This window comes from Crocodylus porosus, unplaced genomic scaffold (assembly GCF_001723895.1).
Source record: "Crocodylus porosus isolate Cpor-Errol unplaced genomic scaffold, CroPor_comp1, whole genome shotgun sequence".
Classification (NCBI taxonomy): Eukaryota; Metazoa; Chordata; order Crocodylia; family Crocodylidae; genus Crocodylus; species Crocodylus porosus.
In genome coordinates this window covers 23,917,632-23,932,576 of record NW_017728909.1, presented here as the reverse complement: position 1 = coordinate 23,932,576, position 14,945 = coordinate 23,917,632, and the positions used below count along the sequence as shown (strand labels likewise).

General features: G+C 43.5%; 1 protein-coding gene across 1 annotated transcript in view; it reads right to left on the bottom strand.

The window, feature by feature from the left end:
• TARS (threonyl-tRNA synthetase) overlaps positions 1–14,945 on the bottom strand; it is a 39,071-nt gene that overhangs the window by 8,572 nt on the left and 15,554 nt on the right. The window contains exons 3-15 of the mRNA XM_019531925.1: positions 14,679–14,759; positions 13,473–13,663; positions 12,206–12,329; positions 9,970–10,091; positions 9,607–9,724; positions 7,323–7,387; positions 7,150–7,228; positions 6,538–6,684; positions 5,043–5,141; positions 3,393–3,559; positions 2,415–2,577; positions 2,189–2,326; positions 197–274 (exon numbers count right to left, since the gene is read on the bottom strand). Coding sequence (XP_019387470.1) covers positions 197–274; positions 2,189–2,326; positions 2,415–2,577; positions 3,393–3,559; positions 5,043–5,141; positions 6,538–6,684; positions 7,150–7,228; positions 7,323–7,387; positions 9,607–9,724; positions 9,970–10,091; positions 12,206–12,329; positions 13,473–13,663; positions 14,679–14,759 — 1,572 coding nt within the window. The remainder of the gene's footprint in view (positions 1–196; positions 275–2,188; positions 2,327–2,414; positions 2,578–3,392; positions 3,560–5,042; positions 5,142–6,537; positions 6,685–7,149; positions 7,229–7,322; positions 7,388–9,606; positions 9,725–9,969; positions 10,092–12,205; positions 12,330–13,472; positions 13,664–14,678; positions 14,760–14,945) is intronic.

Below are 14,945 nucleotides of genomic sequence, written 5' to 3'. Positions count from 1 at the left end.
CTATGACCCCAGCTGACTTCCTGCCCTTTGGGCAGGGGGCTGGACTCGATGATCTCCCGAGGTCCCTTCCAGCCCTAATGTCTATGAAATCTAGTATTGTAGTCTCAAAAGAACAGTAGTTGAGAAATTCACTTTAAACTTCTTTCTGACCTCATTCAAATGCTCGTTCACTACTGATGCACTGTAAACTACTCACCTTGGGCCCATAAAAAGCTCCATCCCCAGGGTTTAATTCCCATTTCTCACCAAATTCATTGAGACTGTTCTCAAGTTGCTAGAGAAAAGATAAAAATTTTTTAGTGATATGATGCCTTTATTTCACATAGTATACTATCAGACCATGATGCTGCTACAGAAGGAGCTGACAGTCATTCACTATCTAATTGTCTAGAAGGTTCAGGTAGCTCTAGAGCAGGGGTGGGCAAGATAAGGTCCGCAGGCTGAATCCAGCCCACCAAGGGATTTTATTTGGCCCCGCCCAGTCCAGGCGCAGGGAGCCACCCGGCTTTGGCACGTGGCCAATTCCACCGCCTCCAGGCATACAATGGGATGGAGCAGTGTGGCAGCTGGACTCGCTTCCCAGCAGTCCCTGCAGAGGCAGCTCCTTCCAGCCACTGCCGCCACCAGTCTCTACAACCGTCGCCAGACCCAGCCCCACTGCCCAGGCACCCCAGTCTGTCCATCCCACACCCAGCACTGGGGGTGCCAGATGGAGTGGGTGGATGAGGTCTCCATGAAGACTGGCCCAGGACCTGTACTCAGGAGGTGGGGAGCAGCATCTGTGAGTGGGACAGACAAACAGAGCTGGGAATCGCTGGACAGCAAGTGTAGGGCCAGGGCCCAGCCAAAATCTGCTCCCTGCACACTCTTTCCTGCAGAACCTGCGCCCATCACAGAGGCATGCAGAGAACAGACTGTGGCTCTGCCCTGGGTCCTGGTCCCATGCTGTCACCACTCTATGGTCCCAATCCCAGCTTTGCTCACCTGTGCTGCTCCTGGATGCCGCTCCCTGCCCACACGCAGCCCATTCTCATCAACCCAGCACTGTTTAGGCCACTGGAGGGCCACTTAGGGAGTTTTGGTAAGCTGTTGCTAGCTGGGGCAGGGAGTGCTGATAGCTGCGACAGCTCACCAAGCTCCCTAAACAGCCCTCTAGCCCAAATAATTGCCTGCTCCTGCTCTAGAGGCTGGTGAAAACTGCAGTTCCATGATATACAATTTAGCCTGAAAAAAACACAGTTTGTTTCTGGGCTACTGAAACACTTACCTATTCAAGCTGACTCACAAGGGGTCTAACCCCCACCTTCACAAACAGAGGAACTGCCACTCTGACCTCATACCCTTTATACCTGATTTGGAGGGTAAACTTCAAGCTGGGTCTTCCAGTTCTAAAAAGAGTACCCTATAGGGCAGTGGTTAGGTTACTCTGAAGTTACTCTGTCTGCCTCTCATTTTGAAGCTGTTTCTTTTTGTATAAAATAGTTAATCGTCATTGGACCAAGCACTAGAACCAGAGTGTCCTACTTCCCAGGTGCCCCAATCGCCACGTCATGGAATGACACTATCCTTCTGGCCCAATGAACATTAAAACATACCTGAAATCAAAATGAGTTATTTTCAATTTGTTAAATAACCTCAAATAGGTTTCATTCTGGGCTGACAAAATGAAGAAAAGTCTCAATTCAATACAGCAGAAAACCCACCCCCCAAAACAGTTCTACATACAGACAAAAAAACCCCAAAACTCTGCTCCTCTATCTGTGCAGTTAATTCAGTTTTGGTTTTAGTCAGAGACACTGCTCATGGATAAGGGAAACAATTTGACTCGGAGCCACCCAGCCAATTTTGATAACAATCATACTTCAGGAACTTCACCCTCCATTTATTTTTGCTCTTAAAGCAGTTGCCTCTTTTGTCACCGTCTTTAAAAATATATATTTCAGTTCTTGTTGTCTAAAGAAATAATCTGCCATGGTATCCATAAACTATGTGTACTGAAAGCATTATTTGCAATGGCAATGGCAATGGCAAATAGAAATAAAAAGGCAGTGTGAGCTGTATTTCTCAGCCACAGCTGTCACTAGACCTCCCCAAAGGAGGATTTTTTTTTTTCCAGATATCCCAGTTTATTTGAGGAGACAGCTGAAGTATAGTACTTACACAGAAAGCCATTAAAGTTACAGATTACCTTTTCAGCTTGATTCCATACTTCAATATCTCCAAGGTACTTTTCAGGACGAGTAGAGAGATTTAGTTTAAAGGAAAATCCGAAGACATCATACACAGCACGCAAGAATTCCAGACAGCTCTTTATCTCGCCTTCAATCTTTATATAAAGACAAATGTGTATTCTGTAGCTCAGACTGAGTTATTTGCATTTTAATATACACATTTTATTCAAGTATCTCTTGTACCTGCTCCATAGCACAAAATATGTGAGCATCATCCTGCTGGAATCGTCGCACTCTGGTGAGTCCTGTAAGAGCTCCAGATAGCTCATTGCGATGAAGAACGCCAAAGTCAGCCAGCCGCAATGGCAATTCACGCCAGGATCTTGGTCGATGATCAAACATAAGGCTGAAGGAAAAAGATAATAGTATTTAAAACATATCCAGGATTAAACTTCTACAAAAAGTATTCCTTATGAGATATCCTTAATGTCTGCTCTGATAAACAAAATGCCACTAGTTGTGCGAAACAAGTTTCAGTACAATGTGAAGACTTACTCAGAAGGAAATTTTGGGCCCCTTTTGGGAAATGGATAAAAAGGCTTTTCCTAAGAGCATTATTACCTGGATGCCTAAACTACATCAGCATTATGCCAATGCCATATACTAAAAACTGGCACTGTGTACATGCACAGGTATTCGGGGCACACAAATTTTGTAGGATTTAAAAAATTTAGCCTTTGAAATCTATTGGATAATGGCATTCATCACGACCGTGGTGAATATAGGCACTGGAAACAGAACACGTGATCCTTAGTTAAAAGGTTCCATCAGCCCTGAGAAGGGATACCCACATTTGAAACCCAAGTGAGGAAACTAAATAGGAGGAAGGCCAGTCTGTCTGAGGGACAAATCCTCCTGAACTTGCTTGTGTTTTCTGACCTCAACTAAAAACCAAAACAAAAGTACAATTTCACAAGAAACTTGAAGCTGGCCCAAGATACCAGTTAAGATCATTTTTCTGCACTGGAGATGTGCAAACAGCCAAGAAGTCATGTTTGTAATCTAGCATCTATTGTACACAATGAATAATGGTATTCCAATACAATATAAAAATTACCAAATATATAGGTTTAGAAAATGTTCTCAAATCAGGATATGAAAGCTAAAAAATTACTCCACATACTTTGGTAATCATTGACTAAATGGATGCTAAATGAATACCAGTGTCCGGGACAATTCATGGGCTTCAGTGCAAAGATCTCCTTCTCCACTTCAAATGAAAACATGTTTTCACTGTAATGCTGCCAGTGTCCAGAAGTCATCCAGAGCTTGCTGTTGTAAATGTTTGGGGAGACAACCTCCTGGAATCCTCGCTTTTTATATTCGCTCTGAAAGAACAGGCCCAATTATCAAAGAATTAAGAAGGCACCAGAATAGTGATTCTCAACCAGAGTGTCATGGCACCTTGGGATGCCTTAAGATTTTTGAAGGGATGCCATTGGGTGCCACACAATATCAGCACTATGTGGTATGCAAACATGATTCACCAGAGAAACCCAGACAGTTCTGTTATCCTGTGTCAAATCCTGTTGTGGTCCGAGTTCTTTGCAACAGAACTGCTCTATTATTTTTTCTGTAGACAAAAACCAAGTGAAAACAAAGAGCTGACATTTTCTGAGGGGTGCCTAGAGTCTAGAAATGTTAAGAACCACTGTTCAGGAGGTTATGAAGTCCATGACTTGGGAACAAACAGACCGGACCCCTAGTGCCCAACATGGACAAGACAGTAAAACAGCCATGATCCCATCTCAACCCCTACTGCAACCAGAGAATGTGCCAAATGGAATCTCAGGTAACTGGAGGAATATCTAAATATTGCACTGCAGCATAGTAAAAATACACAGTGATAATAAAATGTCAATGAAGAAACAATGCAATGTTTGTAATTCTTGCTACTATACTCTCCGTAAGTTTCCTGCTTTGCAAGGCTAAATTTATTGTCCCTTAGGGTGCTTGTACACGCGATGCGGGTTTAATTTAGTTGAACCACCATTTTCACTATTTCAATTTAGCGAGAATGAAACTGAACTAAACCCCCATGGCATGTACACTGGGGGGAAGAGCTGCCAGTGGGCTGAGTGGTCCCTGAGCTGCATGGGTATCCAGTGCTTCCCTCTGTGGCTGTTGGGGGCGGGGGGGTAGCTGGTGCTTCCATCTGCAGCAGTGGTGGCACCTCCCAGGCAGCACCCGCCTGCTAGCACCCAGCCCAGATGGTCCTGCAGGGTGCTGCAGCCACAGAGGGAAGCACTAGGTCCCCATGCAGCTCAGGCAGGCAGGCAGGCAGGCAGGCAGACTCCAGCAGATAAAAGATCAGGGTCCTTGCTGCTTTTTTTTTTTTTCTTCTTTTTTAAGTTGAGCCTGCCTGCCTGCCAGCACAGGCTGCTGTGGCTGAGTGTGCTGGTGATGGGAGAAGGTGGCAGGGATGGTGCATGGGGTGCTGGAAGCCCACAAAACTCCAAGCATGTTGTCTTCCAATGCCCCAGTAGCAAGCTAAAACATCTCAGAGGTGTTTTATCTTGCTACATTCAAAGTTATTTGAAGTGGACTACGCTGCTGAGCGTGCAAACAGCAATGTCATTAAAGCAGTGCAAAAGGGCTTCTGAGCTACTTTAAAGGCCAATTTTGTGACATGTACAAAAACCTTTAAACAATTATGCATACTACAAAAGAGTGTCAAATTTTTAACAAGCAGACAACTCATTTGAAAATTTGGATTTAATCTCATTTACATTACTCTTATGTTCTTCCACAGCCTTGTTACTGCTTCATTGTATAAAATACAGAAGAAAAGGCTCCAAAAATATTACTTACCCTGATGAATTCAATTAGCGTGTTATAGATGTAAGCTCCCTTTGGCAAGAAAAAACAACTGCCAGGACTGAGCTCATGGAAGAAAAATAGTTCTTGGTCCTGTAGGAAAGCAACATTTGCACATCTTAAGTTTTTACCAACTCCTCCTTTCTCCCAGTATTATAGACAAAGTAACATCCAAGTATTAATTCTTACTGCATGTCATTGAAAAGAAATTCAAGACTGTAGCCTGGTTAAAGCTCAATGCAGTGCAAATAAATGAGAAACACCTAATCTGCTTTTACTAGTAAGGACTAATCCTTCTGTGGCATTTTACTGCATTTACTGGAATCCAGATTTACCACAATCCTCCAATAATTATATTCTACACATGGAAAATTATAACTCTTGAGAGTCGTCTTAAATTTATCACCCCCACCCCAGCCACTGCAGCAGGGCAAGCAGTGGTGGTGGGGGGGGGCAGGCGATGGACTAGTCAAGTAGCCTGCTCCCTGCCCTCCTCCCACACACTCCCCTGGCTGCCTTCCCTTCCCCTTCTGACTCCACACTGCCTGTACAGCCTGCTACTTACCCCTTCTCCACTGCTCCCCTATCACTACCTCCCCCCAATCCCAGCAGTGGCAGCAAGGGGGGCAGGAGACAGAGGCTCAGGGTCAGAGTGAACCACAACCCCCCTGCTTGTACTTGAAATTTAAGACAAACGCCTCCATCCCCACTACCCACATTGAACGCGAGGGAAAACCTCGCCTTGGATTTCAGTAAGTGTGGTAACACCCTGGACATATAAACACGCGATGCAGGTTTAATTTGGTTAAACCACCATTTAACCAAATTGTTTAGGGTTTTTTTTTAAAAAAGAGGTGTTCTAACAAGTTACACCATCCAGTGGAATTTTTTCCTTGATGTAAAAAGACAGCTGTAGTCTTCTCGGGACCATAATTATTAATTCTTTTGACTAACGTGAAAATGCACCATTTTATCAAGAACAAGATAAAAGGAATACAGAACAAATGGGAAAAGAAAAGAAATGCACGTCAGCGGTAAATCAAAAGGAAAATTGGAAAAATGTGGCAGATTCTTAAGCAACAGAAAGAATGAACGGTAAAAGAGAAGGAAGTGCACATAATAGGAAAGTTATAAGAATCCATCTAGGAATGAGCTTTTGCAGGGGCTTTAGAGTAGCACTTAAATAAGACACATTACTGTCCTCTTGCTTTCCATGCAGAGTGCAATGTTCACGTTTTGGATTCAGTAAGTCTGTGCAGTAAGATTATAACAATGGAAAAAAGAAAAAAAAATGGTGATGAAAGACAGAAAAGAAAAATATGGTATTGATGGTTCACCAGTAGCGTTTCTTGACGTTAAATTCTTAAAGAGAGGCACTCACTTCCGTAACCTGACAGAAAATGTGGTAACGATTACACCTCAGCCATTCAGTTAAGGATTAGCATCCAGATCGATTTTGCAAAATATGTTACTAGCAAAGTTCTCTTACCCGTCCAATCTTTCTATGATCTCTGTTTTTAGCCTCCTCCTGAAACTTTTCCCATTCCTTTAGCATTTTTGCATCAGGAAATGAAATTCCATAAATCCTCTGGAGGGTTTCCATATCAGACTTGCCTTCCCAATACGTAGAGGAATTCTGGAGGCAAAAAATAAAATGGCGTAGCACAATGACAAAACAAAAGTTCACAGCACCACTTTTACTCTATACACAAGCCCTGAAACACTGTTTAAAAAGGCAGCCCATATCTTAAAACTGAATGGAAATAACTGAAGCCAAGTGGAGCATGTATAGAGCTTTCATCCTAAATTCTGAATGACAACAAAAGCGGCAGCAAATCATGGCAAAAATACAAAACAGAACCAGCATGGAGAGAGATGGCCCAGTCATACTCCTTCTCCTAGCTTTGCTGATAGTAGACAGTATGTGGTGTGGACTTAAGTAAATACAGATCGATTTTATCAGCTGGATAGAATGAGGTCAATACCTCAGTTTAAAAACAACATTGGCACAAAGTGGCCACACCATCCTAGAAGATCTGGCCCAAGAAGCCCACAAGTAAATATCTTTGTTTAAAATTCAAGACTGGATTTCAGCGCTCACCTTATGGATTTTTATGGTCTTTATCTTGCCAGTGTGTCTTACGTGAGGGCCCCTGCACAAATCTATCAAGGGACCACATCTAAGAGAATGAAAACAAAAAGACAATGCTCATTTAACCTGCATCATACTAGAACATGATTTCTGTTAGCATGAAGTTGTAAGCTGGTTTTTACCTGTACACTGTAGTAGTTGGAGTATTGACTTTTTCATTCAAGATCCGACACTTGAATTTATTATACTGGAACAGTGGGAGAGGAAAAAAAAATACATGTCAGTTCTTTACCACTTGATATTATAAGACCAGATTTCTCATCTATGCATAGGGCTGTGTTAAGAGATCCTAGTATCCCAATTTAAAATAAACATTCAGTGCTTATCTGTGAACAGATTAACTTCTACTCCTCAGCTAGAGAGATCTACACAGAACAACCTAGGTGTTAAGGGGTACTTTTTCTTGTGTTTGTATGTCTGGCCTCCATTTCAGGAGAGACTTTCAAAAGAGATGCAATGAGCTTTTTGACTGATAGACAGTTACCCATAAGCTCGCCAATCTCTGATCATTTCAAATGTCTTTGTTTCACTGAAACTTTCGGAACTGGACCGAACCAGATTTCCAGTGGACTTGGGAGGTATTAATTAGTTGGGATTTATATCCTTGGAAAAGTAAAAGGAAGGGTTTCTTATTTCCTTTCTTTCCCCATTGTGAAATGCAGTCCTGTTTTATGGTCTTCTCTGACGAGATTTTTGTTTCTTTCTTATGTATTTCAGGAATATGTGATGATGTGGAACAGAGGTTGGCAACCTATGGCCAGCGAGCAAGATGCAGCCCATGACAGTTGGGTCTAGCCCATATTTTAGTATCAGCATGCTGATCCTGTTACAGGCCAGCCATCAGATCTAGGCCAGATTCTAAATTTTACCAATACTGACTCCTATAGAGGGTTGTGTGATCTGCTCTCTTTGTGCAGAGAGCTGCTTTCTCCCCCCCAACACTGCAGCCTCAGTTCACTGAATCAAGCCACTTTAAATTGTCCCTTTTCAAAAGGAGGCTGCACTGAGAGTGTGGGGAAGAAAGAGAAACATAAATGTACCCCAAGGTCTGGAACAGCCTGCCATCGAAGGTGGTTCAAGCACCTACAATGAACACCTTCAAGAGTAAATTGGATGCTTATCTTGCTGGGATCCTATGACCCCAGCTGACTTCTTGCCCTTCAGGTGGGGGGCTGGACTTGATGATCTTCTGAGGTCCCTTCCAGCCCTAATGTCTATGAAATCTATTTGTGTAATTTCATAATGTAAATGGAAGATAATGAAGTGAGGCATATAGCACACATGCAAGGCACTGCCCACCTGTCGTGGGGATATCAATTTGCCACCAGAGAGGCATCCAAGAGAAATGGCCCTCCAGTGACAGAGGCTCCAGGTGTCACAGACAGAGAAGGACTTCCTGGAGAACTCTGGTGCCAGGGTGAGGAAGGCTGGTGGGAAGTGTCTTAGGCAGGCACTTGTAGGCTACGCTGTGTCTTCTAGAGTCTTCCCAAGCTGGGGAAGGATCAGAGACCCCAGCTGCCAGCTCTGGTAGAACCAGCAGGAAGGTTGATGTCTGAATAAAACTGGTATGTCTCCAAGGAGGGCTAAGCTGCAGCCAGATGACAGGGCAAGAAATTTTTCTTGTTTTTGTTTTTCCCGTCTCCAAACCTACAGTCAGTTTAAATTGGGCAATTTTTTTATCCTACATAAATCCTTTTGTTGTTTTGTCTCCTTACTCACTGCCTGTGGAAAGAGTGATTTCTGAGCAAGTGATACTGCAGACTAACCCTGTCCATGGAAAAGGGGATCTAAAATTTCTTCCATAACCCAGGAGTGGCCACCTGACGGATTCCTCCACTCCAGCTGCAAGGTGCAGTATAAATGGAGTGAAGCCAAGTTTTGCTGCAGTAGGGAGTTATCCTAGGGCATTCTCAGTCTGTTCCTTGGAGCATAGTAGGGAGGACCTTGGGGTCGGGGAGGGGTCCCCTGCTCAGTGCAGCTCTGAACACAAGCAGGGACCGAATATTTCATGGTGGCATTTTATACTTTCAAAGCACCATTCAACACACAATCCCTCCACAATATCCATGTAATGTCGTTTTTACTGTAATTTTAGTCCCATAGAAACTATGAGATAGCAACTTTCCCAAGACAGCTCCAACATGGGAGCCACAAAGCGAATCAGTGGAAGACAGAGTTCACAGCTACTGCACATTCTCTTCATTTAAAAAGCTCTAGAGCGCTGTGTGCTTTTTAACCATTAAGTATCCCAAATAAATCCATATTAAAACATATACTTGTGGAGATAATATTATTAATCTGATGTACATAGCATCTGTAAGGCTCTTCTCCCTAATGCTAGTATATGGGCTGCAAAACTAGGAAGAGCTAAATTGTACAGATGCAGTAAAATTGAAAACAACCTACCTTGAACATTTCAAGTAGAGTTTCCTTTTTAACTTCCAGTCTTTCAAAGATTTGTTTTTCCTTCATGATTTTCTTGCATAGAGATTCCAAACCAGAGAAATCATTACTAGATACACCCCTAAAACAGAAAAGAAAGAAATAAGTAAATCTGTGTTGTTATTGATAGCTTTGGGGCTGGTTCTGGCTCCAAGCCAAGCCAAGCCACAGCTTGTGTACTGGAGCCACTGTGTAGGTGGAAGTTATCTGCCCCAACAAAGATTACCTTGTGCAAGGAGCAAAGAAACAGAATCCTGATTAGGACTCAGACTCCCTATTCTGTGACCCCGGTACCACCCCTACTGTATACAAAACAAAACCACCTACCCTTCCTCAAGGAACATGTCATAATAAAATCCATTTTCAATCGGTGGGCCATAGCACAAACATCCACCATAGATTCGTTCCATAGCTTCACCCATTATGTGAGCGCTCGAGTGCCAGTATACCTAAAAGAGAGGGACAAAAAGGGAAACAGCTTGAGCATTTGTGTATAATAAATTTCAAAGTCTCCTGTAAACCATTTAGTGCTTCTTCTGAGTTATTTTTTTATGGACATCCAAAGTAAATCGGATTGGAGAAGAGAATGGATTTGATGATTTGCTCATCAACTTCCCAATACTCCTCCAAAAATCACAGACAAGTCTGAGAAATTGTACTTAACCGTCTTTGCAGCCATTCAGTTTTTCAGTTGGAAAGAACAAAGAAAATAAAATACTTTTTCACAAAATCTAGCCAAACACCAGCCTCATGTAATATCTTTCTTCATAAGCCTTTTATTTTAAAATAACTGCAGCAATGGAGTGGCAATAAACAGTACCTAAAATGAAAGGTATGCCTGAAACATAAAGCATCAAATCCTGCATCAGGGCCTGGGGAAGCATCTGTTCACTGAGGCACCCCAGGGGAAGACAAGAAACAATGGACACAAACTATTAGAAATGGCTTCAGATTGGACATAAAGAAAACATTTCTTTACTATTCAAGTGTCCAGGGTCTGGAACAGACTCCCCCCAGGAGGTGGTACAATCACCTACCCTCTTCAAAAAACAACTGGATGGATACCTTGCTAGGGTCATCTGACCCCGGCAGTTTTTCCTGCTCAAGTGCAAGGGAGCTAGCTGGACCTGATCTCATGAGGTCTCATCCAGCCCCTAACACCTATAAATCTATGAACCACTGACTGCCTTTCTTGCATGCAGCCCAGCCTCTTGTCTTCTTTACTATTCATTCCATCCAGGAAGAGCACACACCAACTGCAGATGCTTCCTCAGCCTGACAAAGGGTATTTAAACCCGAAAGCTTGGTAAGAAGAATTTTTCCAACTATTTGAGTTGGTCTAATAAAAGATATCAACTTTACCCAAAGAACCTCATCTGCCTATGAGTCTATGAATTTTTACATAAGTTAACATCAGTAATTGTGCAGGAAAGCTTACAAAATAAAGACCTAAATTGTTTATAAAAGTTTTACACTTGAGTGTCTCTGCTAGAAGGAGTCTTATTAGTTTCTTTTACCATATAAAGACAATAAACACTCACACTTTGATAATACACTGTTTTATTGTCTTAGTTTTGTTCAATTAAAAGGACAATTAAGGACTACAGGACTGTACCATTTTTAAAAGCAAATATCAGAAAATGCACCCATGTATGTCATAGTGAAAGTATCTTGTCTACACTATACATATTTATTTTGTTTCTTAAATCTATACTTCATGCAACATGACAGACTTAGTTGTTGTGGGAACTGTAAATTTGAATTTAAAACACTTACATTTATATGAATGAGTAATCACCAAAACAAACACGGTTGCATTTACGCTACACACAATGCTACAGTTCACAATATTACATACATCTGCAGTAGAATCCTTCTTTCTTAAAAATACCTCTCTGTAGTTTTCTACTACACAGCACATGATTTTCTTACTCTGATCCCTCCAAATACCTCAAAAGGGACTAATCCTCACCAGTATCTACACATGCACTTTACTGCAGAGCTGACAGTAAAGCGTCGCTGTCTACACAAGTGCCGATATTAGGGCACAGTAAATTAATTAACTGTGCCATAAGATAGTACTGTCAGGGGCAATACTATCTTACAGCAGAGTAATTTACTGTGTTGCAACACACGTGTGGACAGCAACAAGGAGAGCAGCACTTTGAGCCAGAGTGAAGCAGCCCTGGAGTGACAGAAGGTGGGGAGGGGGCAGGGAGGAAGGGATCAGTCACACAGCGCCACAGTTTTGGCACTCTCGTACCCCAGCCAGCCCCTTCATCGCTCAACGCCACTACCCAGTGCCCAGGGCTGACACCCTAAGCTTGCCATTTGCCCAGGGCATGCTCTGCCCCAACTCCAAGTCCTGCTGTCCCAGACACACATGTAGATGCTGTGCCAGGGAGCAATGTACTATAGACCATACTGGTCCAGAGCTTCTCAGGTCACATTAACTGCATGTGTAGATGCAGTTAATTGAGGACTATGCTCACTGTTGGTTTGCAATCTGAGTTGCAAAACAGGGAAAGAGAAACGCACAATTGTTTTTGTGGAAGATACTTACTGCTTGAGCTTCTTCATCATCAAACTTGAGCAGCTCCAGTGTGCAGTCTTCCTCCAAAGGTCGGTCTAGATCCCAAACCACTTTGTTCACTTTTGCAATCACAGTGCTGTCAGCTAAGCCTTGACTAAGGAAGTAATTCATAAATAAGAAGTTGGAAGCAGATACAAAATTTCCCTACAGCATTTTCCCCAGAGCAATGTTTCCACCTGTGCAGGTTTATCTATAGATTTGCGGAGCTTTTTGCAAGAGAAAGAAACATTTTGCAGGAGACAGCCAATACATGAAGCAAAGGAAGCCTTTAAAGGCTTTCGTAGCCAAGAGTCATAGCTGGTAAGATGAAGAGCTACTTGGTTCAGGAGTCACAGTTTAAGCACCATGGCATTCTGCTTAGATCTGAATAAGAAAGACCTAATCTTTCCTTCTCAGTTTATTTCACTTCCAAAACTTCCTAGTCTTTCTGATCTTAACAGTGCCATAAGTGAACGTAAGTCCGAGTTTAATTTTATAACAATGTGGAAATAAGGGATGCCAAGGAAACATTTGGGCCAAAAGTTTCAAACGTATTTGTACTGACGGATGAACATGCAAACAGCAGTGTGACCACAGACACAAAATCAGAGATAAACTTCCAAGTACAAGGAATAATCAAGTGACAATAGGCCTGGTGTTTCAGCCTTTTAAAGTCCCCTAACTTTGGGCATCCTGAACAGAATCACTGACAGGTTCCCAGAACTACCCCATCATTCAAAACTCCATCTGGTATACATCAGAGTGAGGGCACTGCTTTTTGATGTAGTTAAAAGTTATGTATTTAGTAGCTCCCATTAAAATAATGGAAGTGTCCTCGACTAGTTTTCCTATGGCAATGCAGACTGCAGTACATAATATATGTATTAACTCCCAAGCTAGCAAACAGTTGTTCAAGTACATATATGATTTTGCTAAGATTATGGATTTTTTTCTTCATCACAAGCATCAAACCAAACATGGGAATAACCTTATATATTTGCAGGATCCAGATGACAGTTAATACATTCATTTTAGTAAATGCATCTTCATAAGTCAAAGACTAACATTTCAAAACTAAGAAGCTGCTGGTTAGTTTCAGTGTATTATAAAAGTAAGATTGCTACAAAATGCCTTGAAGAGTGTCAAGCTCGCAAACAGAGGAAAAGGATGTCATTTAACCACTGCAAAACATGGCAGTTAATTTAGAAGGGCAGATGTGTTTAAAAGAAAAAATACAGGTCAGAAAATACAGCCATACCTGATTCCACAAGCGATTTGATAAGGAGTGGTCTTCCAGGACTCAGCATCAACCTGCTTGCCATCAGGCAATGTGACTGTAATGGATTTACTCTCATTTGCAGCTCTCCCTGCAAGAATTGCATCATGCTCAGCTTTAAGTTTATTATACATCTGTAGACGGTCACTGATGAATTCAGGCCAGGGATTTAGCTACATAAAAGAAACGAAGAGATGCACACAGTAAATTCTTACAGATTCTAATGGAAACTTACTTAAACTTAAGTGAAAAAGATTAACAGTATCAAAATCAATTTAGGACCAGGATTCCTAAATTACTTAGCTACTTCTGACATCTTTTTCACTATCATTTTTCTACTATAAAATGGATAGGAAAAGGCTGATGTTACTTTCTCTATTAAAGAAAAGAGGATGAGGGGGACAAACATCTTCATGCAATGCAACAAAAATTCACAATGCCAGGCAGTTTCATCTAAAAAAAAAACACAAGCTTGCATTACATTAGCAATACTATGGAGAGGAGGATGTGGCTGGTGGCCACACTCCAGCACCCAGGGCAGGCACAGCCCCACCCAGCCACACAGAGGGAGATTAAGCCTGGCCCCGACTAAGCTGCATGGGCAAAGGGGTGTGCAGAATGGGAGGAAGGGAGCTTGGCCCAGCCGCACAGGGGAAAGGGGGTCTGCTCCCAGTTCAGCTGCAGGAGAGGAGGAGGGAGGCTGGCCCAGTCCCAATCTGGCTGTGTTGTGGAAGGGGGCATAAAAATTTAGCAGCAAGGGAGGGTGCCACTATTAATGGCCACTGCTCCCCTGGTGCCAAATTTCCCAACCCACGGGGAGCCCCATGGGCCAGATGCCTCGGCCCTCTGGGCCAGAGGTTGAGCACCTGTGCGCTGGACCCGCGGAACTAAAAGCACTCGTGTCATCCATGTCGGCAAACTTGGTCACTGGAGATCGCTCCTAGGACGGCCCTCGACTTCCCGGGGAAAGTGGCGGGACAAACGGTAGCGGTGGACACAGATTCACGGGCGTTTAGGGCCAGACGGGGCCTCATGAGATCATCGGGTCCAGCCCCTGGGCAGGAAGGACTGTTCGGTGGTGGCTCCATTAACCCCGTCAGATTTGAGATCCAGCTCGTTCACAGCGGGGGGGACGACGCCCGGGGAGCCGCAGGGGAGGGACGGGGTCCCAGGCACCAGGGGACTTACCTCCACGCAGCCCCCGGCCTCCGCCCCTTCCTTGGCTTTCTTCTTGCCCCTGTCGTGCTTCCCCTCGGCCCCGGCACCGACCTGGGGGGACAAAGCAGGGCGACAGACGTGGTGTTGCACCCTTGGCTGTGGGAAGGGGTAGGAAGAGCCCCTCTCCCCCAAGCTCGCGGGGGGGGGGGGGCAGCACGGGCCGTATTTCCCCACGCAGCACTTACCATAACGCACGGAAAAGACCCGCGGGTTAAATCCACCCGGCCGGCCCCGCCA